The 26482-nt window shown below is 51.6% G+C and overlaps 1 protein-coding gene across 5 annotated transcripts in view; it reads left to right on the forward strand.

Moving 5' to 3' along the window:
* Window positions 1-26482, forward strand: part of ASTN2 (astrotactin 2) — a 370770-nt gene that overhangs the window by 61434 nt on the left and 282854 nt on the right. For 2 of the 5 annotated variants that reach the window (XM_085077205.1, XM_085077210.1), the window contains exon 1: window positions 4774-5131. The exons of 2 other annotated variants lie outside the window; for them this stretch is intronic. In XM_085077205.1, the coding sequence (XP_084933331.1) occupies window positions 4789-5131 (343 nt within the window). In that variant the 5' untranslated portion in view covers window positions 4774-4788. Of the gene's footprint in view, window positions 1-3186; window positions 3270-4773; window positions 5132-26482 lie in introns of those variants that run through there. One more of the 5 variants, XM_085077208.1, reaches the window with a different exon arrangement.

Raw genomic sequence — 26482 nt, forward strand, 5'->3', positions numbered from 1 at the left:
AGCCAGGCTGGCTTGTGCCTGGCGGTGGGGGTGTTTGGGAGGGGATTGTAGCTGGTACCTGCCTGGCTCCAGCCTTAGGGTGTGCAAAGGCCTTTTCCAGTGTGCCTTTGGTCCTGGATATGCCTAGGTTCTTGCTGCTACCACACACCAGAAATGTCTGGCTGAAACCCCAGAGAGCCCCAGGGGGGTTATAAAGAGGGACGTAGTGCAGGATGGCAGAGGAGGGCATCCAGAAAATGCTATGGCCACAGGCAGCTGACCCCAACCTTCAGTGAGGCTGCTGGTTATACCAGAATTGTTTAGTCTCAACCCAAAACGCTGAACAGCCTTTCCTTGCTGTACAAATGATGGAGCTCCTGCTCCCACTCTGCTCTGAACCAAGTCCAGGGGCAGTTTCTCAGCGCACAGCTGGTGTTTCACAGCTCTCCGGTAAAAGGTAGGAACCAACTACTTGTGTGTGAGGAGGGAGGAGAAAATTCAGCCTCTCCCGGCTGCAAAAGCAGAGCAGCTGAAGCTGGCAGAGTGTCCCCTCAGGGCACTTCTCTGGAAGTGGTCAGGAAGCTCCCGGTTTGATGCCGTGTCAGAAAGCAGCATCTCCTGCAGCTTTGAGCACAGCGAGGGGGCTGTTGGCTCACCGTTAACGCAGAAGCAAAAGCTGAGTTGCAGAGGGCACTTTGTGCACCCCCTCCTCTCTCAGGAGGTATTTCTTGGAATTGCTGACCCAGCCTGTCTCCTGTGCTGCTTGTGAGAGCTGGCAAAAGCACAGCTTGAGCCCTGTGGTCACTGACCACGGTCAGGTGTGGTGTGGCTGTGGACCAGCATTTGTGCACTGCAGCTTGAAAATGAAATTAATTTTGTGGCATTTACTTCACAATATAAAAAAATAAAAATCTTTTTCACTCCTTCGGCGGAGTTATTGATGCTGATGTGACCCTGGCAGGGTGAAACATAAACCACTGATTACATCAGAGCTCTACCAGTGACTTTCCCCTCTGATTGCAAGCAGCAGGATTTGCGACATACAGGCATTACAGGCATAAATTGCTCTCTGTATTGTAAATACATAGTGCATTTTAATGACCCCTGCTGTACGTACATGCCTTTAGTAATAGGGCCAATTGAAAACCACTTCAGAAAGCTGCTATTGGTATCTTTGCAATAACCTCCTCATCTATGCCAGCCAATAAAAGATGCATTAGTTCTGGGTGTCCAGAAATACAGCTCACGGGATTGAAAGTCGAAGAATGCTTCATCTGTGACCCTTTAAATGAGAATTACTTTTTTTTTCCCCCCCTTTCAGCATCCATTTTAAACTTAGATAATACAGATACTTTAAGCACTTTCCAGCAATACTGTCTCCACAAAGCTTTCCACAGAAGCACAAAATCCCAGGTTTGCCTCAGTCCCACTTGGGGTATTGTCAGACAGGAGAAAATAGCCCTGGGGCCGAACTGCTCTGCTTGGGACTGAAAAATAGATTGAATGTCTCAAAGCTGCTGCTAAAAAAATCCACTCAGGTGAAAGTCAGGCATGAATGTGGGCAGATAGAGGCATCAGTTAGGCGCAGCCGAGGTTCCTGGTTTGCATGACACACAGCATATGCTCTGTCTTCTCCTAGAGGCTGCTCCACCCGGGGACAGCCCATTATTGCCTCTCAGTAGTGGAGAAGCTCCCAGCTCTTACTGAGAACATTTCTGCTTTCTGTGCAGAAACCCCCACGCTCGGGACCGGTACAGATATAATTTCCACAGCCCTCGGTATCTCTTTTTATCCATTATGGCAACGACTAATTATTTTCCTTGTGTTCCAGTATGTGAGAGAGAATTAAAAAAAAACCCAGACTAGGGAAAAAAGAAGGGTTTTGCCCCCAAGCTGCACACTCAGCAGCCGAGGTGAGAATGGAGCTGGTGCTTCCTGACAACCCGTCAGATCCCCAATCTCACCCTGCCCAGATGGGTCTTGTCAGTGCGATGCGTTTTCACTTGTAAGACGATTTCCATTTTCATCCGGTGTTTTTGCTGGGAATGGCAGTTTTTGCTGGTTCTTGGCCCCAGTGCTATCGAAATCAACGGTCAGGCAGGAGCCAGAGTCCCCGAGGAAAGGCTGGATCCATGAAGCATAAGAAAAAGATATTAAAAATAGGACTCATTTAGGAATAGCAATCTGGGTTATGGGCTATGCAATTGGCTTGAAAATCCAGTTTTGTGCAGACTTGAAGTATCCCCGAATCAGCAAGTCAGGCAAACTTTTGTAAGTGTTGCTAGAATATTTTTTCAGCAAGTGAAACTCTCAGAACCCTGTTCATGCCATTTACTTTTGTGTTGCAGAAGGAGGGATAATAGAAACCTGTCACCTCGGTTGTAAAGCAGGATTAACGCATTCCCCTTTGCAAATATTATTGATGGCTTTCAAACAGTGAAGCTCTGCCTTTAGCTCAATTCTTCGGGAGGGAAAAAGCAGGTGGAATCCTTTTCTGCTAAAAAAATGAGCAGAGATTTGCATTTATGCAGGGAGGGATCCAGAGTAACTGGAAGCTGAATGTGCCCATTTGTAGGCAGTGGTGTGCAGAACCTTCCCCTTGATCACCATGTCCAGGAGGGCTTGAGAAAATCTCAGTGTGCTCCTCAGCAGAGAGCTGTTAGCAGAACTTTATGGATCTAAAAAGCAAGGCAAAATAGGATAGAATAGGACAAAATGCCAAAAATCTGCGGGTACCTGACAGCAAAAAAAAGTCTCCATTTCTGGCACACAAATACAGTTGTGCAGCAAGTGGCTGCAAGGAGATGGAAGTAGCAAGGATGGGGCCTTAAAGAGAAAAAGATGCTTTTCTTTTTCAGGATTTTCAGTTCTAAAAATCTATCAAAAATTTACTTCTTTTGTATACATATTGGCTGCTAGCATGTCACTTTGTGTATTGATGCTGCATTGGTTCTTTGCACGCTTTGACTAGACGAATTTTCAAAAACAGGAAAAAGAAAGGGGCACATGTATCAATAACAACCTGAGCCAGTCTGTAATCCACCCTTTCCTCCTTAGAAAAAAAGAAAAAAAAATGAAAAGAGAAAAAAAATAAAATAAGGGGAAAAAGGAAAGAAAAAGGGAAGGAAGGGATTTTTTTTTTACTGTTACACTTTTCTCGACAAACACCTGACAGGGCTTCATATTTCTTTGATTTTTTTTTCCCAGCATGCCTAGAAACTTCACCCTTCCAAGTAAGACAGAGCTGAGGTCCCACATTTAACACTTTGCAACAAGTTGCCCGTTTGCTGGTGAGCACTTTTTTGCTTTCTCTCTCTTCCTGTAGCTGCAAACAGTCACTGTACTCACTCTACCGCGGGGCTGCAGCTTGTTAAGGCTGGAAGCTGGAGCTGGAATGGCCCCTGGGAATGGGGCTTGAGCTGTTTGTTTGCTGGATTTCATATTCATTGCCATTCTGCCCTTGTTGTGGTTTTAACATTTGATGACCTAGGTATCTCAGAAGGCTGTTTTGCCTCAATAGGCATGTGATGAATTGCTCTTAATTAGCTTGTGGAAATAATATAAGCCTGAGCATTAAGCGTGCTTTGTTAGGGTTTTGACATCTTCTTTTATATGTACATCTACAAATAAAATCAGGTAGATTAGCAGTCACTAGGAAATTGTTGTTGTGAGTCACTGACTCACAGCTACTGCAGGCTGTCTCTCCTTGCCTTTGTTAGTCATGCCCGACCGTGGGCAGGAGTTCAGGGGGCTCAGGGGCTGCGGTCAAACATGTCTATTCTGCCTGCAGGGACAGGGTTTGCCTCCAAATTCACCCCCAGCCTTCCGGCTGGAAGAACCAGTTGGCTCCAGTGCAGCTCAAGGCAGAGTGTGAGCAGAACCAGTGGAGCTCAACCTGGTTTTGTCTTCGAGCACAAACCTTCAGGGGGCACCGAGGCATCCATGTCGTGGAGGGATGCAGCGATCTGAGATCAGACCTCACGGTCATTTGTCCTGCTGGCTCCCATTGAAATGCTGGCTAGTAAAGACCAAATCTCAAATCTTTGCTCTAGGTCATCAATTTGTCTCCAGGTTTGTCTCTGTAAGCCGTTCCTGCGTGCCCTGGATGCTGGAGGTGCCTATTCACTTAGGAGAGGGTAACAATCAGTGAAAGCTCTCAGGAAGTCCATTCCTGTGCTGTTGCACCCCAGCAGTTGCCTGAAAGAATGGAACAGCCTGCAGGAAAGAGTAGCAATGAGCTGGATGGGGGAAAGGTGGGAGGGACAGCGGGATTTTCATAAAATCATAGAATTCTAGACTGGTTAGAGTTGGAGGGACCTTAAAAACCATGCAGTTCCATGGGCAGGGACAGCTTCTGCTATCCCAGGTTGCCTCAAGCCCCATCCAACCTGGCCTTGGACACTGCCAGGGATCCAGGGGCATCCGCAGCTCCCCTGGGGCACCTGTGCCAGCGCCTCAGCCCCCTGCCAGGCAGCAATGTCTCCTCAATGCCCCATCCAACCCTTCCCTTCCCAGTCCCAAACCATCCCCTCGCCCTGTCACTCCCCGCCCTTGCCAAAGCCCCTGTCCAGGAGGTCAGGAGCGGCAGGCGATGCGGGGCCGGGGCCGGTGGCGGGCGCAGCGCAGCGCATCGCCTCGCTCGGAGCGGGGAGCGGCGTGCCGGGCGCGGGGCGGGCGGAGGGTCGGCCGGGCCGGGGCGGGGCGGGGGGCGGGGGGCGGGCCCGGGCGGCGGCGGCGGCGGCGGGGCTGGGGCGGCTCAGAGCGCCCGGCTCCGCTCGCCTCCCGCTCCTGCGCCTGGCTCCGGCCGGCATGGCCGCTCCGCCGCGCCGCCGGGCCGCCGCTCCACCCCCGCTGCCGCCGGTGCTGCCGCCGGTGCTGCTGCTGCTGCTGCTGCTGCCGCCGCCCGCCGTGCTGCTCGGCGGCGGGCCCGGCGCGGCGGCGTCGCGGGAGCCCCCCGGCCCCTGCCGGGTGAAGACGGTGACGGTGTCCACGCTGCCGGTGCTCCGGGAGAACGACATCAGCTGGAGCGGCGCCCCGCCGCCCGCCGCCGCCGCCGAGTCCCGCCTGCTGCTCTTCGTCCGCAGCGAGCTGCCCGGCCGCGTCGCCGTGCAGGACGATCTGGACAACACCGAGCTGCCCTTCTTCACCCTCGGTAGGCGCCCGCGCCGCTTCCCGCCCCGTCCCGTCCCGTCCCGCATCCCGCCCCGCCATCCCGGAGCATCCCCGAAGCATCTGCCACCCGCCGTGCCGGCTCCGTGCCCGCCCTCCCCGCTCCGCGGGCAGCTGGATGTGTTTTGGGGGCTTTCGAACCCTGCCCGTGCTGCATCCTGGGTTTTGGGTTGATTTTTCTCGTCTTTCCTGCCGGGGAGGGATTTTTTAGCAGGGCCTGAGGCTGCCGCCGCTGCCAGCCCCGGGAGGAGGAGAGCATTCCCCGGGAGGAGGAGAGCAGAGCATCCCCGCGCAGGCTGGAAGTGATGGGGGCTGCCTCGTGTGCTCCAAGTTGAGCTCCGAGCCCCGAGGAGGTGCCGCCGAGCCTGGCGGAGCGGGAGGGGCTGTTTTTCTAGCCAGAGCCCGATTTTATCAAGGCTTCGTGTTAATTCTCGAAGCTCGCTCTCGCTTCACGCACAACTCCGGCGCCCCGGGTCTGTGCGAACGCTGCAGACTTTCCTCCGCTCTCTGCTTCGTGGGGAGGGGGATGGGATTGGAAATAATTCTGTGGTCGTACTTCGATCTTGGTGCCGGATCCTGCTGCTCCCGGATGGGGTGCCCGAGCTGCCTCTTGTCACTTTTATCCATTTCTGTGCCGTAATCAGCCGGTCCTCCGAGAGAACTGTTCCGAATGTCACCTGGGCAGTGCAGTGTTTACTCTGCCAGGTCACCGAAGGGATTTTTGTTGATCTTTGCGTTATCCATCAGCTTTCCTGTTTTTCGGCATCCAAACCTAGGATAATTTGAGTGCCTGCTTAACTCGGGGCTCAGGTATCTCCTGACAGGCTGGGTTGTGACTTCCAGCACATCTTTGTGTGTGCCTCAGGTGTGTCGTGGTGTGCCCATGTCCAGGCTCTCCAGGAGCAGCTGACCCCAAGTCCTTTCCCCTGCCTTTCACTGGGTGCAGTGAGCAGGGAAATGCCTGTCTGTGTCCCCCAGTCCTGTCATTTTACCTTGTGTGCAGCTTTGGTGTAGCAAACACCCCTAATAAATAAGTTGGTGGTACTTCCTGAAGCTCTCGGGCTCCAGCTTTGCAGATTCCTTAGACATGTTTGGCCAATTGCAAAAATCCGAACCAAACCAGATACTCTGTTTCCCCTAGCAAAAGTGACAAATCAAAGGTTTGGTGCAGTAGGAATGACGTTTAGCGTACGGTGGTTAAAAGTAACAAGAAGTTTCATGGTTCGCTGAGTTAATTTTCAGATTAGAGTGCAGTTTCTTCAGGGACTGGGTGTGAATTGCGCACTGATCTAAATATATCAGATAGCAAAGAAACCCCTCTGTGTGAGCTTAGATAATAGCTCAAGTTGGAGGAGAGAAATTTGTCTTGATAGATCAGAGACACGATCTCGTATAGCAAATCCTATTTCTGTGAGTGCCTGCCAGCAAAGAGACCATGTCTTCATCTAAAATTTTCTTTTACTTGCCTGGCATATTGGTTATGTGTGTGCTCATGAATATGAAGCATGTCTTGTGCAAATCTGTGGGGGTTTTCCTGCCCCTTCATCAACAGAAGACCCCAAACCATCCCCTCCTGTTTCCCTGGACTCACAGGCATCAGGCAGATGGGAAGATAAATGGAGGCTGTGCCCATGGTGGGATGGCTTCATCATGGTCCTGGAATTAATCAGTCTGTTGCCTCCAGAGAAGGTAAAACACTTGTCCTTCCCCAAGGTCTAGCTCATGAATTGCTGTGGATGTTCTGATATTTCAAATCTGTTGCATTTCTCCCCATCTCCTGGTGTGGCAACTGAGTCTCACTCTCAGTTAACTCTTCTCTGGGTGAGGGCTGTGGAGGATTTCTGCTGTCTGGTTTTCCCAGTGCAGGAATTAAGGCTGTAGTTTTCTGGGGTGGTTTTTTTCCCCTCTCCATCCTTTTCTAACTTCACTGATGGTTGGGAACCGGAGAGCATCTGCTGCCTTGTAATGGACTCTTGGAGGTGAAAATCACGTTACACACGGGAGGGCTTGGCAGTGACGTGGGGGCAGAGATTTCTCTTTAGCAGGACCTTTGCTAGTCCTTATCTTCAACTGATTTCTGATGATTGTATCTCTTTATGGGTGTTGCTGGACATGTTTAGTGGCTGTCTGGGCATGAGCTCAGGAGGACACGTAAGAGCTGACGTCCTGCCGGCTGCAAATGTGTTGAGGACTCCTGAATGTCTTGAGTGCAGGAGCTTGCTGCGAGCAGAGATCACTTTCTGGCCTCAGCAGGGTAAGGATGGGGCAGGATGACCTCCTGAAGCACACAGCTCAGGACAGCCACCCTGACTGGCATGCTGGAGGGGTTTTTGAAAGAAAAAAAAAGATTAAAAAATAGAAAAGGAAGCATAAAGCTGGCAAAGCTGAGTCCTGGTGCTGATGCTACTGACTCTGAAGTGAAATAAGTTGAGAAAAAATTGAGGCCACTCCATTCTGCAGGGCTCAAAAGTTTCTCCAGGCCAGAGACAGGAAAGAAAACATTGCCTTGCTTAGTAGCAATGAGTTCAGGCAGGCAGGGCTGTACTCCTGGGTCTGCTCAGCAGCTCCCAGCTCAGTAAGTCTCCCAATGCTGCAGTGGTTCCTGTGCCTCTCCTCACTCCCTGGCATTTAAGGGAGGGTGGGCGATCTGTAGCTAAAGGCTGGCAGGTGCCAGAGCCATGTCTGCAGCAGTGTGAAACCTAAAGTCATGGAATCATGTAGGCTGGAAAAGATCTTTAAGCTCATCAAGTCCAACTGTAAACCTAACACTGCCAAGTCCACCTCTAAACCATGTCCCGAGGTGCCACATCCTCCAGACAGATGCTCTGAGTTGGTGGCTGCTACAAAGCACATGCTTTGTGCTCCGTGTCCCTTTTCTTTAAAGGATTCCTCCTCCTAGGGAGGAAACAACTTTATCTGTTCCCTGACAATATGAGATTTTATTTTCTTAAGTGCATAAAGCGAGAGCTTCCAGTGTAGCATCCCTGCCTGCGGGGCTGCCTGGTCTGCAGGAGCCACGGCATGGGTGAGATAGAGGAGAGAGCAGCACTGGGAAACATCCACACAGCCAGCCCTGAGCCCGTGGCACGCTGACAACATCAGGAGCAGCAGCAACAGGAGCAGCAGCAGCAGCAGCAGCAGCCACTCGTGGAAGGCAGGAGCCCACTAGGGGGTGGTGGGTACCCGGGGATGCTCCGCAGCAGCTCCTGCTCTGTGTGCCCAGGAGGGTAGCCAGGGATGCTCCACAGCAGCTCCAGCTGAGTGCCAGAGGATGCTCTGCACCCTCTCTTCATGTCCATGTGGGTGCCAGAGGATGCTGAAGCTCTTTGTGCCTCGATGGGCACCCTGCAGGAAGGTGGAGAGCCCAGGGTGGCGATGGCTTCATCCTCTCGCAACAAATATAGAAAACTTTGATTTCTTGTGCATCCCTGCTGGACTGCAGCAGGAACCTGCTGCTGAAACACCCACTGGCAGCTCCCTGTGCTCGGTGTCCCTCCTCCAGTGGGGTGTCACAGCTTCTGTATTTCCTACGCCTCAGTTTATTTTTTCCCTCTTGCGTTGGAGAAAAGAAGGATGCTTCTCCCACTACCCCCCAGTTACGTTACTATAAAATTACTCAGCAAAGCCCAGTGGTGGCAGGAAATGACAAATGTAACTGCCACCAGTGCATTATGAATTGCTGTGCCTTCCCTTTCCTGAAAAAGCATCCTGCCCTTTCCTTAACTTTGGATACAACTGATGCTTTGTGGCTTTTTTTTTCCCCCCCTCTAATTCTCCTAGAGTTACTGTGGCAAACGGTGCAGCCGATCATTGACTTTATCCTTGCACAATGAGGTCTCTCTAAGGTATGGATCTTGATTCAGTCAGCAGCCATGTGTTCCCTACAAAAGCTGCTCCACCACTGCTCCGAGTGCAATTCAGGGAATGAGGCAGTTTGCTTCCGAGCTAATTTAGATGAGCTCTGTCTGAGTGTGAGCAGATTTATATAGAGGAGAGAGAGGGGAAGAGGCAGACAAATTTTCACCACTGCTCTTACCCTGTAGTGGCTTACATAAGAACAGTTTACTACACACTTCTCATAAATGGCTTTAATGGATGCTGTTTGATGGCGTCTGCAGTGCTTCAAGGTGCTTTGTTTTGGTGCTTGTCACACAGCAGGCTCGTGTGTCTGCATTCCTGGTGTCCCCCTGTGGCCCCTGCTTGTGGCTGATTGATGACTGTCCCCTGCTCTTCCAGCTCCTCAGCACTTCAGTGCCACTTCTTGTATCTCCTTTCTTAACTTTTCCTGAAGTCATCTTGTAACTTGGACTTCTCCTCTCTAGGGTGAGAGTGTTGAGTCTTCAAGGAAGGTCTGGATGTGGCACTCAGTGCTCTGGGCTGGTGACAAGGTGGGCATTGGTCACAGGCTGGACCCCATGAGCTTGGTGGCCTTTTCCAACCTTAATCATTCTGTGTTTCTACGAGTACACTGAAATAAGGGAAAGCTCTCAGTTCCCTATGGGTTGATTGTATTTATTGCTGTTCCTGGAAATGCTAGGGCAGGGTTTTGCCACCCTCATTTTGGTCATCAACTCCTGTTTGTGCAGAGCAGGTGGAGAGGCTGAGGGGTCACCTGGGGAGCATGAGTGTGACTGGAACTCACTGCTGCTGCTGCTCAGAAGTGCCATTCCCTGCTCTGAGTTAGCCTGTGGGGTTTGGAGCAGCATTGGGTGGGTGGCAGAGAGTGTGCCCAGCATGAAACTCCATGATCAGGGCATGGCAATTAAAAATGGGGTGTCTCTGCAGAACAGCTGGTGAGCAAAGTCTGGTTTATGCACCTCTCTTTGCAGTAACTGTGCCCTGCTAGGCTTGAGATGCTCAGAGTATCAGCCCAGAGGTTTGATTAATCAAGTGTTGGTTTTTTGGGTTTTTTTTTGTATTTATATTGTTTCTGTTCCCAAGCTAATCCAGTGGGTAAAGAGTCATATCTTCCACCAGGCAAGTGGAGGGAGCCTGAAGGAATTGGTGAGATGGTGTGGTGAGGATGGGACAGGTTGGTGAGGGACAGATGTGGGGACAGCTGGCAGTGGGGCTGCTTCCCTTCCCCTCCATTCCCATGCACAGCTGTGTGTGGTGTGGGGTCTGGGCCAGGTCCCTGCTGATGGAGGCTGCCTGTGGAAGGTGTAGAACAGAGGAAAATCTTCTGGTAGCAATTTCTTCCCCTCCTTGTATTACTATGTGATTACTTCAGCTTTCCAAGAGGTTAGATTTTACAGTTGGGAAGAGAAGGAGGGAGAACCCAGCTCAGGGTGGGATTGTACTGGTGATGTGGATGCTGAGCTCCAGGCCTGCAAGCACTCTAGCCCCCAGAAAGGCTGTAGGCACAAAATGCCCTGGAAAAGGCACAAAATGCCCATGAAAATGGGTCACTCCTCAGGCCATCACTTCCCTCCCCAAAGGCGAGGTTAAACATGGCTTGTCCAGCACAGCACGGTGTGGACTTGGCATAGATTTTTCCTTCATCTTGGCTGTTTTCTGGGCTGAATATCCCAGTTAAAGCTGGGAATGTGTAGCTGAGTGCAGGCTGCTTTCCAAGAGTACCCGTGTTGACCAGCTAGTGGCAACAGAAGATTAACTATGGAGGGAGAGAGGAGCTGGTTGCTGCAGCTGAGCTGCCGGGCGGGAGGAGGCTGGTGGCTGGGGATGCCCCCTGCTCCCCTTCCTCCCAGCTGATTTTCCATGATGCCTGCATGCCAGAGGCTCTTGTTGCTCTTTTCCAGGGAGAAATAACGAGCTTTTATTCAGAATTATGCAAAGAGCTTGCATTCCTCTGTGGGGAATGGGGTGGTGAGTGACCTCTGAATGCCACCGCACAGATGGATGTTCTCTCCAAAACTTGCTGCCTGTTCCCTTCTAAGCCCTAAAAGTGTGAACCTCAGCTGTGTGATGGACGAGCCTTTGTGCAGCCTGGGTGACACGGTGCTGATGTGTGGTGTTGGCTGGCTGTGAAGCAGGGCTGAGCCTTTGGGCTTTGCTGCTGTGACAGGAACTCAGACACAGGACTGGCTGGGACAGGGGGAGGACAGATTGATGCCATGTGTGGGAACGATGAGGTATTGATCTTATGCTTCTTTGACATGTGTTTGCAGGTGCAGGTGGCTTGAGAAACACCTGTCATCACACTGAAATGCCTCGTAGGGTGTGGGGCAGGCTGGGGTTGGAGCTGAAGGAAAAGAAGATGCCTCGATCGATGCTTTTCATCATCTTTAATGCCCACAGAACAGCCTGTGCCCGAGTGTCCTCCTCCTGTAGCAGCCATTTGAGATGGGGAATGCTGAAACTCAGCCAGTGTTCCCATGCTGCTCCCCAGCCCTGCCCCATCACTGCCTGTGGGGTGCGTGATGGCATCGAGCAGAGATGGTTCTTGTGCATAACCAGCTTAAGAAATGGGGCCACTTAAAAGAATTGAATGCTTGTGCTGCTGCTGCTCGGGTCTCAGCTAATGCAGTTAAGGTTTCCAGTGTCCAGACAGTTTGGAGACACTTAATGGTATTGAAGAAGCAGAATGGCATGCAGAGGGGACGAGCAGTGATCTTGGCTGCCTGCATCTGCACCGGCTGGGTGAGGCTTGCTGCTTGTCTCCTGGGAAGGAGGAAAGTGGGGAAAAGAATCGCAGAGTAAACGTGTTGGCCCATTGTTCCCTGTGGGCAGTGCTCCTGAATTCTTCCAGTATCAGGGGGCAAGAAGGGATTCCTTGCAGGGGGAAGTTGGGCTGTGACTGCCTGGGAGGAGATGGGGAGGATAAGATTTGGAGCCAGGGCTCTGCCTGTGCGTGGAGATGGCTGGTGGGGAGTGGGAAGCACCAGTTCCCTCTAATTCACATTATCTGTCCCTCACCAGTCCTGCACTCCTTTCTCTGTGCTTCCACCTCTCCTGTCTTAGTGCAAGACAAAGTCCGTAGGAAACCTCGACTGGCTTTGAAAGCAGCAGCAAAAGGGGAGAAATTTTCCATTAGCAGCATCAGCAGTATAAGAGATTTTTTCCCAGTCACCTGGTAACTGCTGTATTTAGGAAGATTACTGAGCTGATGGTGCTGCTCCCAGCCATATGCATGGGAGTGATCCTGTTAGGAGAGGGAGGCCAGGGATGCTGTGGGTGGCCACATGCAGGGAGATGGGCTGGTAAAGGTCAGCTGTGCAGGGACAGGGGACCCGTGGGGCTGGGCACTTCCTGTGCTCCATTATCTGCTCCCCCAGAGCGGGGGAATGGCACAGAAATGGCACTGCCAGCTGCACTCAGGGGCTCCCCGGGGCTGGGTGCTTGCACATCCTCGAGTGGAGGAGGGAACGCCTGATTTGGGGCCAGGCTGGGTGTTTTGGTGCATGATGCCTTTCTTCCTGTGGGATGGGATGTGCCTGCAGAGGGACACTGCCCTGGCTCTGCTGTGGGCTCTCTACAGAGGTGAACCAACCCACCCTCCCAAAAGCCCACAGCCCAGGTCTGTATAACTGGGGTGCAGTCTGGGGACTTTGCTCCCAGCCCTGACCATGCTCACAAGACCTCAGCCATGTTTGTGCCTTTGGGATTTTGCTTCTTTTTCCTTTTTTCCCTTCCTTTTCTCTCTCTAGGGCAGCAGGGTGGCCTCATTTGTGGCTGGATGCCTGCCCTGGCTGTGCTGTGAGAGCTGGGCTCCCTGGCCAGCCCCAGGGCTCCTGGCTGCAGAGGCATTGCCTAACATGAGCTGGCATTCCCGAGTTTCTGTCCCCAGGCTGTTCACAGCCTGGATCCTTCCCTTGCTGCTCTTCTCCAGGCGTTCCAGGGAGCTCAGCACATCCCTAAACTATGGGATCAAGTGACAGAAAATAGGAGTTGGCAACAGCATAGGAATTTTTTTGTTGCCTCCAGCCAACTGCTCAGTAACATCAGCTCCCTGATGCAGTGCTCCCGTGCTGGGATGGGGAGCCTGGGGTGGTCTGTGTGTGTGAGCAGGGAAGGGGGGCTGGAGCAGAGTGTGTTCCCTGCAGCCCTGGGCCAGGATCTGCTGCTCATCCAGCCTGGCCAGGAAAGCCTCTCCCTGAGCTCTCTCTTGCTGTGCAAGTTGCTTTTGCCACCAGGGGACCTGGTGGGGTGAAAGTTGTGATGAATTCCTCGTGCAGGTGCACCCATAGTGAGATCTGCACTTCCAGACAGTTTCCCACTCACATGGGCTTCCCAGGATGATGGGGTTCCCTCAAGCAGGTGCTGTCAGTTGTTCCCACCTCAGTCTGGTACTCAGGCTGCTCCATGGGGTGGAGGGTGATGGAAACCTTTCACCTTGGCTTGCTGGGCCTGAGCAATCACCTGTGTGGTGGGTTCAGCTTGGGTGGTGGCCCTGGAGAGCTTTGGGGCTTATTGGGACATCCTGATATGTCCCTTTTCCTTCTACCCCCATCACACTTCTTTTGTATCCTTTGAACCTCACATCTGTTTAAATTAAAGGGGTTTAGACTCTTTTCTCCTGCCCTGTAATATGCCAAGGGAATTTCTTCTAGCCTCCTTGTTGGCATCATTCTCCTTGTCTGCCTGTAGTATCTTGGGAAATATGGCCAGAGAGAGGTGCCCAGGCAGAGCAATGTGTTGGGAAGGTGATCCAAAATGGGATCCATACTCCCCACCCTCCCTCCCATGCCATCCAGATTGGGCAGCCCATGGTCGAGCTGTGTCCATGGCAAACATCTCCTGTCACCTTGTGCCTGGAGCAGATGCTCAGGGTGGGCAGCTCGGGGTCTTCAAGGGGACACCAGTGCTGGGTACCACATATTTAAGGTCGGCTCAGCTCATGGAGCCTCCTGTCCCTTCCTGGGAGCAGCCTTGGGACACGAGGCTGTGAAGTAGGTCCAGCAGAAGAGGAGGGGTGCTGTCAACCACAGCAGTGGCATTTTGGGAAGCTGGCAGGTGTATTTGGGAGTCAGACATGCTGCAGGCTGAAAGCACATCCTGCAGCGGTGGCGTTGGCCTTATCTGCGCAGGCAGGTTCTCACCCACTGCTGCTGGCAGGGCGGTGGCTGCCGTGTTCCCAGCAGGGGCTTTGGCATTTTTCCTCCCCACAGAGGGAAGGCAGGGCTGCAGGGGTGCATTTGTCACCTGATGAGCCCCCGGGCTTGGGCTGAACCTTGTGTTCCAGCAATAAAACCATGCTAGGAAATGTGTGCTGTAACAAAGCCCATGGATATAATACATCCGTATCATACTGTACCTTTCATCTTGAAGGATTCCCAAGGAGCTTTACAAACTCGGTGTGCTGCAGCCTGCCAGGGTGACTGAATGTTATCAGGAGCAGCGGCAGTCTAATCTCTGTGGTAGTGTTTCCCCCCCTTGCAGGGGGAACTTTATGAAGTCTGGTCTCAGAGTATCGCTGCAATGGTGTTTTCCTCTAAGCCCGAGTTTCTCAGGAGAAACAGGCAAACCGTGTAGCTGTTTGTTATGCAAAACCACCAAAGAAATATTTTTCCTGGGGCAGTAGGAGTGGGTGGGAATTACTTTCACACAGCTTCAACAGCTTTGCATCTTGACAGAAGAGGCATTCGCAGGGGAATGTGCCCTCCGTGCAGCCCCACAGAGGGGATGATAGAGTTTAAACGCTTGAGGAATTGCTTCTGGGCATTAGCAGGGTGGTAGAGTTCAGCTGGCAGGGCAGTTCTTGGGAGGGAGACTCTAAATGCCTGCTTGAAATACTTGGTGTGCAAGTGTTCTGTCACCTGATGTCCCCTTCTGTCCCTGCAGAGACAGTCCCTGAGCCAGCTGCTTGGGTAACATCTGGGCAGTCGCTGGCAGTGGGGTGGGAGCAGGAGAGATTGATGCCTCCATCACCCTTGCTGGTCTCCACCTTCAGCTGGGTGTATTTTCACCTGCTCCTGACTTACCTGGAGCTGTGGGAGACATCTGAAAGTGCTGCCAAAGGCGACAGAGCCTAAAAATCAAAATTGAACACGGGATCCGGGGCACCAAGCAAGGCTGTTGTCAGAGGCATATGCTTGAAGCACGGCGGGTAGCTGGAATCTATTTTGGTTTGGAGTGGTACACATTTAGCCTGTTTTGTTTAGCAGTTCGTTTATGGGATGTATTTTCCCATTCCGTGTAGCTCCCCAAATGTGTGCTGTAAACAAACTGTAAAATCAAAAGCAGCCTCTACGTGTTCCCATCAAACGCATCACGGGAGAGGCAGGGTGCGTGGTGCCTGCCAGGTCCCTGCTTCAGGAGGAGGCAACACACCAGACAGAGAGGTTGTTTTGTCAGGTTTGAGGATGGGAATTGCTGTGGGATGGAGCAGGGATATCTCAGAGACACTCCAGCCCTTTCGTCCGCTTGCTCTTGCTCCAAACCTTCCCAAGCTCATCCCTGAGGAGTGCAGGTGTTGCCTCCTGCTGCTCCATTAGCTTTGCCTCCTTCCCTGAGCCCTGTTGAGGTGGTTCCTGAGGCCACCAGGAATAGGATGGGCTGTTGCCAGCATCATTCACAGATTCTGGAAGTTAAGAACCCTCAAAATTGGTCGAATTTCAAACAGGCATTAGAAGTTCGTGGCTGTTCTTACTGTAGCCATTGCAGTCGCATGCCTTGTATGGATCAACAGCCCTGTGTGTTCCTTGCTTTCATTTTCCTGAGCGTGATCAGAAGGGCTGGAAGTGCATTTAATTAAACAGCAACAGCCTTGCCTTTTAACGCAATTCAAGAAGCCAGAGCTGCTTGAAGACACAAACTCCATTACACTGCTTTACATCTCGCAGCCCTCTCCGTCTCCTCTCGTGTTCGCCGCTCTCCCAGACGAGCAGCGCAGTTGTCCTCACTGTGTTCCTGCCTTCTGCTGCGTCGGGGGATGAAAATCCATTATCCAGGGAATGGCAGCTGGGAGGGAGGTCAGGGGCTCTGCCTGTAGGGGCTGCTCGCAGCCAGCTTGGGGTCTCGCCGGAGCAGCAGCTTGCGCGGCAGACACGCTGCTGCTCCGCGCTGGACTCGATTTTATTCTGCTTTAATAGCAGCTGCCTTTGCTGTGTGGCTGACAAGCTGTTCCTGAACGTGCCGTGGCCCTGTGGGGTGTGGGGACAGGGACAGGAGCTGGGATTTGGGCAGGATGCAGGCTCTGTGAGGAGGTAGGGGGATGCTGCCAGCCTCAGGGATGCTGCCAGGATTGGATTCTGCTCCCCAAGATTGCTGTCCAAAATCCTGTGTGCTGCCCAAAACTGTTTGTGCTGAGGAGAGTTTTCTCTGCTGCCCGGGCTTGCTTTAAAGGCTGTTGTAAAACCGTTTCCCTCCTTGGTTGATGGAGGGTTTTACAGTGTGTTGCAATGAGCCACTTAAAGGCAAAACAGGAGGAAAAAATCCTGTTTGCAACGCTCCTCCCAGCTGAGCTGCCGTGGTGTGAGATATGGGGTGTTTGTAGGGGATGCTGCAGGAATGTTGAGCCTCCTGAGAGCCTCTTATTTGCCCAACAATCCATTGGTGCTTCTCCTGTGGCATCTCCCAGCTGCATTCCCTCCCCAAAACCGTGTTTCCCGCTGCTCAAAGGCTTCTCCGGTTTAAGGTGTGCTTTAAGTCATGTAAACCCAAATTTTGAGTAGACCGTGGTCTCCAAAGCCTCTCTGCAGCAGAAAGGGTGCAGATTTATCCATGGATAGCTTTCCCAAGGCTGCAGCAGGTCTGTGGTCACCTCCTGGCCATGTTGAGGGACAGCAGCTCCATGCCCCTGGAAGCAGAGGGGTCTGGGCTGGGAAGGAAGGTGATATTTTTGCTGTGGCTCAAAAGGCAAAGGGATTTCTGTGGATTCGGGGCCGTGGGTTTTAATTGCTGCTTGTTTTGATCATCTCTTTACTAAACTGCTCTGGAAGTGCCTAAGGGCAAAGAAGCAGGTGTTGATATTCTATTCCTTTTGCCTGTTGTTGGGTGGGGGAAAGAATTCCAGTGGTAGGAAAGCTGGAATGGTGCTTCTCTCAGCCGTGGCAGCTGGAGGGCAGGTGAGACCTGGCAAGAGGAGAGCAGGGCTGGACCTGGCTGGGAACAGACTGCAGCCTTAAATTGGCTGCTCATGGCCCTGCAGCTTCCCCACTCTCCTCTGTCTCTCGCTCTTCCAACTCTCTGCAAATATTTGCAGCAGTTAGGGGACTGCCCAGGGACGTTTTTATTGCTGGCATGAGGTGAATTAGAGGAAAAGGTGGGGCTGGGAGAGTGGTCTGGCAGTGGGCAGCAAGATCTGCCTGGTGCAGCAGCCTCTGCTGTGGTGGCAGAAGGGGAGGAAAGGGGCACAGGTCTCTGGAGCATCCCTGGAGCTGTTCCTGTAAATCCTGTGGCCCCAAGAGCTGGGATTTGGGCTGCATGGAGGCTCCACGAGCTGGAGGTACTGCCAGCATCAAGGATGCTGCTGCCCTTTGGTTGTTCCTCCATTCCTGCTGCAATAATGTGTGTCCTGACTAAGTTAAAAGGGTCCCACAGCAGCTCCTGAGGGGCTCCTGCGTCTCATTCCTGCATCTCCTCAGCGTTGGCCTCTCTGGGAAATCCCTGTGATGCCGTGGATGCTGCACTGTGCCTGCAGAGGCAGGAAGAGGGAGGTTTTTCTTTGAGGTCTCAGGGATGTGCCGAGTGCTGACCAGGGGCCGGCGCAGAGGGAAGGATGCTTCTGTTAATTAGCACGAGATGAAAGGGAAACTTGTCTTTATTCAAAGAGCAGCTTGTTCCAGTTTCATCGCAGTCCCTCAGTTCTGAGCTTTAAAGTTCGGTGAATGTGTGAACAATAAGTTTGGGAAGATGTTTTGAAGGCAGAATGGCAGCATTGTTATGAAAATGCTGAAGGGGAGTTGTGACACTGTTTTGAAGATGAAAGTATTTTTACAATCTTAAACTGACACATTTTTAAAAGAAAAAGAAAAGAAAAAGAAAGAGTTTTTGTGAAAGACAGCTCTCAACGAGACTTTCCCATGCCAGAATCAAATCTGACTGTCCCTGAAGGCACTTTGAGGTGGTGCTGGCTGTGGCTGTCACATTGGTGACCCTGTGTCCAGCATGGTGGGGTGGTTTTTATTGGTGTCACTGGTGTGTGCTGGGCAGGATGGGCTCTGCACAGCCCTGATGAGGAAGCAGTGAGCACATCCCACCCTGTTAAGATTGCTTCCCTCCAGGCAGCTGATGGATCAGTGGAGCAGCAGGGGGAAGGCACAGAGATGAGATGTGGATGAAGTATGGACAGTGCCAATCCCATCCCTGCTGCCCCAGCCATGCCCTCACCACTTCTGACCCCACAGCACTCACTGCACTTCGAGCTGGATCTGTGAAAACAAATTTTCCCCATGTTTAGCAAGAATCTGTTAATGGCTCAGCCAAACATCACTGTATCAGTGCAGAGTGAAGGGGAGGCTGGAGCTGCCCGTGGGCTCTGGGCTGCTCCTGCCCCTTGGCTGTGCCACAGTTGATGCTATTCCAGCTCACCCAGTGGCACTGGAGAAGCTGAGGGTGGAGGCTGGCATGGCACACTGCTGGCAGGACAGGGAATGGCCTGAGGGCTCTGGGGATGTGCAGTAGCTTGGGCTCCATCCAGTAACTTCTCCCCATCCCAGTGTTGCCTCTTGCCAGCTGCAGCTGCAGTCCCAGCCTAACCCAGGCTGCCTCTCACAGCATGCTGCCTGAGCTGAGCAACCTCTTGGAAACCTAGAATGGCCTGGGTTGGAAAGGACCTTAAAGATCATCTCTTTCCAACCCCCTGCCCATGGAGGTGGCACACCAGAAGGTGTCTGAGGCAGCTGTTCTGGCCTCACCTCCCCTTTGCCAGCTGCTGTGGTTCCTCATGTCAGGATTAGCAGCACTGGTCACACACCAACCACCTTTTCTTGGGATTTTCCTTTCTGTGAGCACCTGAATGCACCAGCTTGTTGTGATGGTGTTGTTTTTTTTCTGATTCCCAGAAACCTCCAGTTTCCATTGCACTCCCTTAGGCACCCAGAGGCCTCTGAGTGGGTACCCTGTAATTAAAAGCAATCTATTGCCATGTCTGAGGGGGCTGTGTGAGCTGCAGGGCTGTGAGCCCTGGTCTCCTGCAGCAGAGCTGTCAGGCAGTTCCTTCCTCAGAAAATACACACCAAAAATTCCTCTTCCGCCCCCAGCTTTGTCTCCCTGCCAGCCCTGGATTCCAGGTTTATTTCAGGGTCTTTTCTTTTGGGCTTGGGTAGGTGCAGAGCATGTATTTTTTGCCATGTGAGTCTGACAAGCCCTTGGGGAGGATGAGTGGGTGTCTTGAAGTGTAAGGGAGAAACTTGGCAAGTGCTTCAGTTCCAGGATCTCTTTGCATTTTTGGCTGCATCTCCTTTTTTATCCTGCTGCTCTTCAACTTTTCTGAACCAGCAGAGTCAGCCCCAGCAGCGCTGCCATCCAGGAATACCTCTGCTCCCGTTCCTCGAAGGTCAGGTCACAGGGACTGCCTGGCCTGGGGTTCTCCCAAGGGTGCTAGCCACTGGGTGTTGCTGGATGGAGCAATCCTGGATTTCCCCTGATCCCCCAGCACTCCCAGATCTGTGGATGGGCATGATTTTACCTCTTCTGCATTGTGGAGGGAAGTGATTTTACATGATTTTGCATGATTTTACCTCCTGCTCTTGGAGGTGGGCAGAAAGGTGCTTGGAGCTGGCTGCTGTGCACTGGATTTGTGTGTCATGTTTTGGTGATTCCCAAAAGGACAATCACCAATAGGAGAATCACTCTTTTAGGTGATGTATTTCTTGTCGTGTCTTGCTCTGTGCTCCCAGCTTGGTTCCTGGTCTTTTCTGTGGTATTTGGGATCCAAATCCCACAGTTTTCCAAATCCCTCCAGTTTTCAGGAGGTGAAAGCAATCACTTAACTGTGGTGGAGGTTTGGGGAAAGAGCTTCCCTCTGTGATCTTTCTTGTGGTGCAGTTAAAGGAAACATCCGGGATTCATCTGGTGGAAACTCCAGCACTTGTGAGTTGTTGTGGGATTCTCCTCTTGGCTTTGCTATTTACTCATGAAATGACTTTGACCGAGTGAGCACAGCTCCTGGACCTTTTCCCTCCCACTGTTTGCAGAAGCCTGGAGGGGCTCCTGTTTTACATTACTGAGGTGGTGCAAAATTCCCACGGGGAGGTGGGAGGGAGGGACAGACCATCCCAGCTCCCTTCCTGCCACACTGCCTGCAGACAGGTGGTGCAGAGAGGGCTGAGGAGAGGAGACCAGGGGAAGTGCAAAGCCAGAAGTGAAAGGAATGGGTGAGTGGACTCAACAGACCCAGATCTGCTGCTTCTCCGACCTGGGGAAGCTGCTTGCCTGTGCACTTCTCCATCCAACAGCTCAGCAAGCTGCTGGCCAGCAGGACAGCAGCATGTGGCTGTCTGCCCATGGCTGTGACACTCTGTCCCATGAGGAGATGGGGTTTTCTCACTGCTTTGATGTGCTAAAAATGATCTGTGCCATTGACAGCTCCCCCACGTGCACTCGTGTCTCCTGATCTCTGCGAGACACTGACAGCTCCTCTAATTAGGCAGCCGAGGAGGTAACCCTAGCAACTCCATGCTGGTGCTGGGGACCAGCTCCAGATACCCCTGGAGATGGTGTCTGGTGTTCAGATGGGCTCCCAAAGGACAGGAGAGCTTGGGATGCCTGCATCCATCCCTGCCCAGGAGCCTTCCCATGGCTGGTGGTGCCTGCCATGGAGAACAAGTGGCACAGGTGGTGGCACTGATGTCCCTTTGCTGCTTGCTCTGTTCTTGGTGATGCACAGACTGGACACTCCACCTGCCAGCTCTGGGGAGAAGTGCTGGTGCAGTACTGGGAGGGAACTGGTGCAGAAGGAGGTGCTGAGGCTGCTGATCCCTGTGCTGCAGGGAGCAGGGCATTGGAGCTGCATCAGGAGGAGCTCTGGACGTGCAGGAGAGCAGGAACCTGTGGGGTGTGCACGTGGATGGTCCTCCTCCTTAATTTGCAGGTGCAGGGAGCTGATGGCTTGGCAGCAGGGCAGTGCTGGATGGGGTTTGGAGGGTGGTTGTGAGTGTCCTGTGCCCTGGGAGCTGAGAGCCTGGATCTGCTGCAGCATCCTCATCTTCCTCCCCATCCCTCATCCTTCTCCCCATCCCTCATCCTCCCCATTCCAGCTGACCCAGCAGTTGCAGCACCCAACCCTCCCTCGAAGCCTGAACATTTCTCTTGCCCCATGGGCTCTGGAAGGGGTCTTGGCTACTCCCAACACTGCCTGGAAATAGTTTTTTATAGCAGCTGGGAGCAAGCCAGGGCAAAAATGAGCTGAGGCCGCTGAAGGGAGATAAGCTGAGACGTAAACTGTGATTTTCTGCCCTGTGAGCCCTATGCATGGATTTCATCTTTTAATGGAAGTGCAGTAAATAAAAGCCATTTTCACAATAAGCTGAGCAACAGGTCATAAGCGTCTGAGCCACTGAAATTGATAGAAGCGAGCTAAGCGTAACAAATCTCCCAAAATTGCACCAGACTCCACTTGTATCTAGTCCCTTCCTGCATCTCACCAATTATAGCAAACGGCAATTATTTCTGAGCCAGAGCTTTCTCTGAATAAAACCTCAGTCGGACTGTAGATGCTTTATCTTCTTTTCAAATAGATTTGTACCAGAGGAAAAAGCCCCAGTGGGGAGAAATCCCATTTGAAGGGGTTTTCCCTAGAAGAGTTTCCACAGACAGGGAGGCGTAAATTTGACCAATCCATAGTTTGGAGGCTCTGGCTGAGAGGGGGATTTGGGGAGATGTCAGGCACATTCCCTTTTGGTTGTGTTTCTGTTGGGATGTGCTGCCATCAGGGAGTGACACTCACTCCTGGGATGCTCCTGGGGGTGAGGCCCCTGTGGCAGTGACTTTTTCTCCCTCTTCCCATTATATCCAGTGAGTGTCTCTTCCCAATCTCCACCCCAGAGCTCCATGCTTGGTACCCAGCAGTACCCCTGGGGTGCAAAGCAGAGCCTCGAGTCCCTGCTCAGCCTAAATACAAATGCTTTTGTCCCTTATAACCTCTGTGCTTTTTTTAGAAGCATCTCTGTTGCAGAGCCTTGGGGATGCACCTGCTCAAGGAGAGTGCAGGGGGGGAAATTTCCTTGTCTCTGCACCAATTTGTCCCATTTGAGGGGGTTACTTAGGAATTGATTTGCCTTTATTTGCAACTGCTTGCAAAGAGATTTTATACATAGAGGTGAGGCAGTGCTGGCTTTACCTGCTCAGTCTCCAGTGTGCAGTTAAAAACCCAAACTTTCTGGCTCTGGGTGTTTGAGCAGGACTGTCAAAATCCTGAATTTTCTGGCTCTGGGTGTTTGAGCAGGACAGTCAAAATCCTGAACTTTCTGGCTCTGGGTGTTTGAGCAGGACAGTCAAAATCCTGAACTTTCTGGCTCTGGGTGTTTGAGCAGGACATCCCTGGTGCTGCACAGACCATAGAGGTCACCAGGGGGTTGTGCAGGTGGCCCTTGGCATGTGTTTGGTCACTGCTTGGGCATCAAACATCTCAGCACCCGTGGTTTCCTGTAGGATTGAAGTGCCTTGCTGGGGATTTGCTGGAAGCCTGTTCCTGCTGTCAAGTGCTGCTCGAGATGCTGATGAAGGAGTGCCACAGGGTAATGGACGGATGAAGCTCAACTGACTTCCTGATTGATGTCATTAGTGCTCCCTACTGAAAAACCCCTGGGAAGCTGGACACTTTCTGTCTCTGGATTTCTCTGCAAGTTGTAGCTGAACAGCTTCTCTGTAGGTGAGCAGAGGCTGCTAATGGGGCACCCTCCTGGGTGTCTGGAAAAATGGCAAGGTCTGAAATTGCCCGAGGACTGATTTGTGACTGGTGGTGCTGTCAGTGAAGTGCCTCACTCAGGGTATTTTGCAAAATCGCAGTATTTTGCAATGCCTGGGAGCCTGTGGGATGGGACAGGGAGCTGCATTTCCTGCATGGCCCTGGAGCCACCTCTCAGGAAGAGACCTCTCAGGAAGTCTCTCACCACTGGGGAGTGATGAGTGTGGCTCAGTGGTGCATCCTCCCCTGTCAAGGGGTGCAGGGTTTGATTGATTCACTCGGTGTTAGCATCTCGTGAGCAAAACTGTTGGTTATTTCTTTATCAGTTTTACCTGAGACTTGGGAATTACATTCCCCATCTCCCTCGGAGGGTTGTTAATGAAACCACTGAACCAGCTTGTCTTCAGTTTAATTTGTCTGAGCTGGTAGCCCCTTCCAAACACCTCCCAAAATGTGTCATGGAATCCTAAAATGGTTTGGGTTGGAAGGAACCTTAAAGCCCATCCCATTCCACTGTCCCAGGTTGCTCCAAGCCCTGTCCAGCCTGGCCTTGGACACTTCCAGGGATCCAGGGGCAGCCACAGCTTCTCTGTGTCAATGCCTCACCAGCCTCACAGGGAAGAATTTCTTCCTAATATCCAATCTAACCTTGCCCTCTGGCAGTTTGCAGCCGTTCCCTCTCATCCAGGGCTCTTGATACATCCCACCACAGGGATGCAGCTTCATCATCCACCTCTGGAGCCTCCTTTATTGGCAGTATGGGAGGTAAATCAAATAAAACACAGGCTCAGCGTGGTTATTCAGTACATCCCCCTGCCCCTGGTGTGTGGTTCTGCAGGCAGAACATGTTCATTTACTCACCTAAACGAAATTTTCATCATCCACCTCCCATGGTGTGTAATGAATCCAGCTGGAGATGCTCAACCCCTTTGGCCACAGCAAACCCAGGATCCTCGAGATTCCCCACAAACTGTGCCTTGGTCTCTGCATCTTTTAGTGTCCCCATAACCCAGCTGGCCCCTACAAACCTCTTTCCAATCTGGGGAGCTCTGCCTTTGTTTCCCTTTGCCTCGCCAGCTGTAATCCCTGCCTGGCAGTGCCCCTTCCTGGGTAGCTGTTGATTTTCCTTAATCTTTTATGAAGTACTTTTATCATAAGCTCTCTGAAAATCCGCCGAAATGAGACCCTCTAAATCACCTTCATTTATTTTAAAGGCTTGCTTTTGCTGATAACACTGCCAGGTTGCTTAGCACACCTCTTTTTCCACCGTTCCTTGAGGAAGTTGTCTTGACCTTGCTCAGATTCCACTTTGCTGCTTTCTACACTGGCTGACCCCTAATTAGACTCTGAGTGAAGTTCTTGGGCTCCTGCAGTTTGGTGTTTCGTTCTTTGGTCCTGGAGCCACAGCCTGCTGCTTTTTAAAAACAAAATAACAAAAATATTTTTAAAAATAACGCTGCAGCTGTTTCACTGTTTGCACAGCTTTTAGGAAAAGCATCCAGGGCTTGGTGGCTATTGCAGGAATTGTATTAGAGTTTGATACAACTCTGCACCTGAGCTAAGAAGCCTTTTCAGATGTGTAGGAGTGAAATTAGCTTGGCAGCCAGGATGCACAAATTTGGCTGAGTAGATATAATCCTAGAATGGTTTGAGATGGAAGGGACTTTAAAGCTCATCTCATTTCAACCCTGTGCCATGGGCAGGGACATCTTCTACTATTCCAGGTTGCTCCAAGCCCCATCCAGCCTTGCTTGGAGTGCCCAATGACTCTGATGTAGCTTTTTTTGATAATTTATGCCTTGTTTGACATGGAGGGGCTTTTTCTCCTGGAGATGCTGACCCCTGAAGACAGGGAGAGCTGTGGGTGAGCTGTTTGCCCACAGACAGCAGCCTCAGGTCAGCCCTCCTGTGCCCAGGGAGGCTGCAGCATAGCACAGCACTGCTGTAGGGAATTATTATTTTATGGGTAAAACCAGCCCATTCTCGAGGCACACGGCTGTAGCCATCTCCTGGTGTGAAAATTTGGGGGAAAATAACCCAAATTGAGCAGCTTTCTGTATTTAGGAAAATCAGACTGTTCAGAGCAAAGCCCTCACTTTGCAGGCTCTGTCCAGCTCCTGGAAGCTGCAGTTGGATAAATTCAGGTGGCAAATGAAGCTCAAATCCCCAGATGAAGTTAGGTGGTTGCTGTGGGGTGGGAAGTTGTGCTGTGGGATTGCTGTGATCCATCCTGTCCTTGGGAACAGCTGGATTCTGGAAGTGCTGCTCAGGTGCAGCTCCCTCCTGGACTCTGACTGCTGGGAGGCTTCAACAGACTGGAGTATTGCTCTTTTTTAATGCTTTCTACAAATTAAACAAGACTCTTCCCAGGCAGGACACAGGAGGGATGTTTTTGAATGGAAATATCCATCCTGCCCTGCATCCCTCCTCCTTCTCCCCCATCCTCTCTGCAAGGTTAAATGCCACAGCAGAGAAGGAAATTGAGTTTCAGTGTCTGTGCTCCCAAAGGCTGCTCTCAGCTGGGGAAATGCATCATCCCTCTGGGCTCTGCTGCTAATCCCTCCTGGGATTGCTTGGTGCCTGGGAGGCAATGACAGACCCAGGGGGCTGCAGCTGGTGCTCCTGGTGTCCTCGGGTCAATGGGATACTGGTCCCATTATGCACTTGTAATGGAGAGGATATCTCTAAAAGCAAGGATTTATTCACTGTGTCTGGCCTGGCAGGGCCAATTTGGGATTGTAAGGAATAAGTAATCAGATTTCCATTTTCCGAGGGCAATGCCAAGTGAAAATGTATGAGTCTATTTCCTTTTTTTTTATTATTGTTTAGAAATAACAAATCCTTGTGCCCTGCACACAGGGTGGGCTCTACATTAAAAATAGAGGTTAAAGACCTGCAGCAGAGCTACAGAATCCTTGTGAGGAAGAATCCAGGACATTTTTCCTGGGAATCCCAGGGTGGAAGAGCTACTGATCCCATGATGGGCTTGTAGAAAAGGGAAAATTGTGTTGTCCCACATCCTCCCACCCCCAACCTTCATTCCTGTGGGACTCAGGGAATTATTCTGCTCTGCTCATACAGGTTGCCATCAGCTGCTGGGGGACTTCATCTCCTGCATCCATTTGGCAGAAAGTGATGCTTCAAGGAAAGATGTTTCATGGGTCTCAGTTTAGAAAGTGGAGGGAAATGGAGCCCATGCTGCCCATCAGTGTGTGTATATGTGCACATATATATGTGTGTGTATATAAAAAAGCATATTTAGGCATGTTAGCTGATACATTAAAAATAATCGTTATTGGTTCCACAAATTACTGGCAATATTGCTGTGGCTGCATTACAGCCTCAATTTTCACTTGATTGCCACCACATAATTTTTAAGCAAATAACCAAAGCATTCTAACTTAAATATTGTCACAGTATCCCTTTAATAGGCAAATGAGGTAATTATAATCTCCTTGGATAATAGGATAGCTCCTACCTACCAACATGCATGTAATGCATTCTGCTGATTTTAGGGAGATTGGGAGAGATGCATTATCTTTAGTGGTAGTTTTGCAAAGCTGGAAAATCCCTTCAGCTGGGTGA

Source organism: Lichenostomus cassidix, chromosome 17 (assembly GCF_008360975.1).
Source record: "Lichenostomus cassidix isolate B80296 chromosome 17, HeHo_3.0, whole genome shotgun sequence".
In the NCBI taxonomy this organism is placed as follows: Eukaryota; Metazoa; Chordata; class Aves; order Passeriformes; family Meliphagidae; genus Lichenostomus; species Lichenostomus cassidix.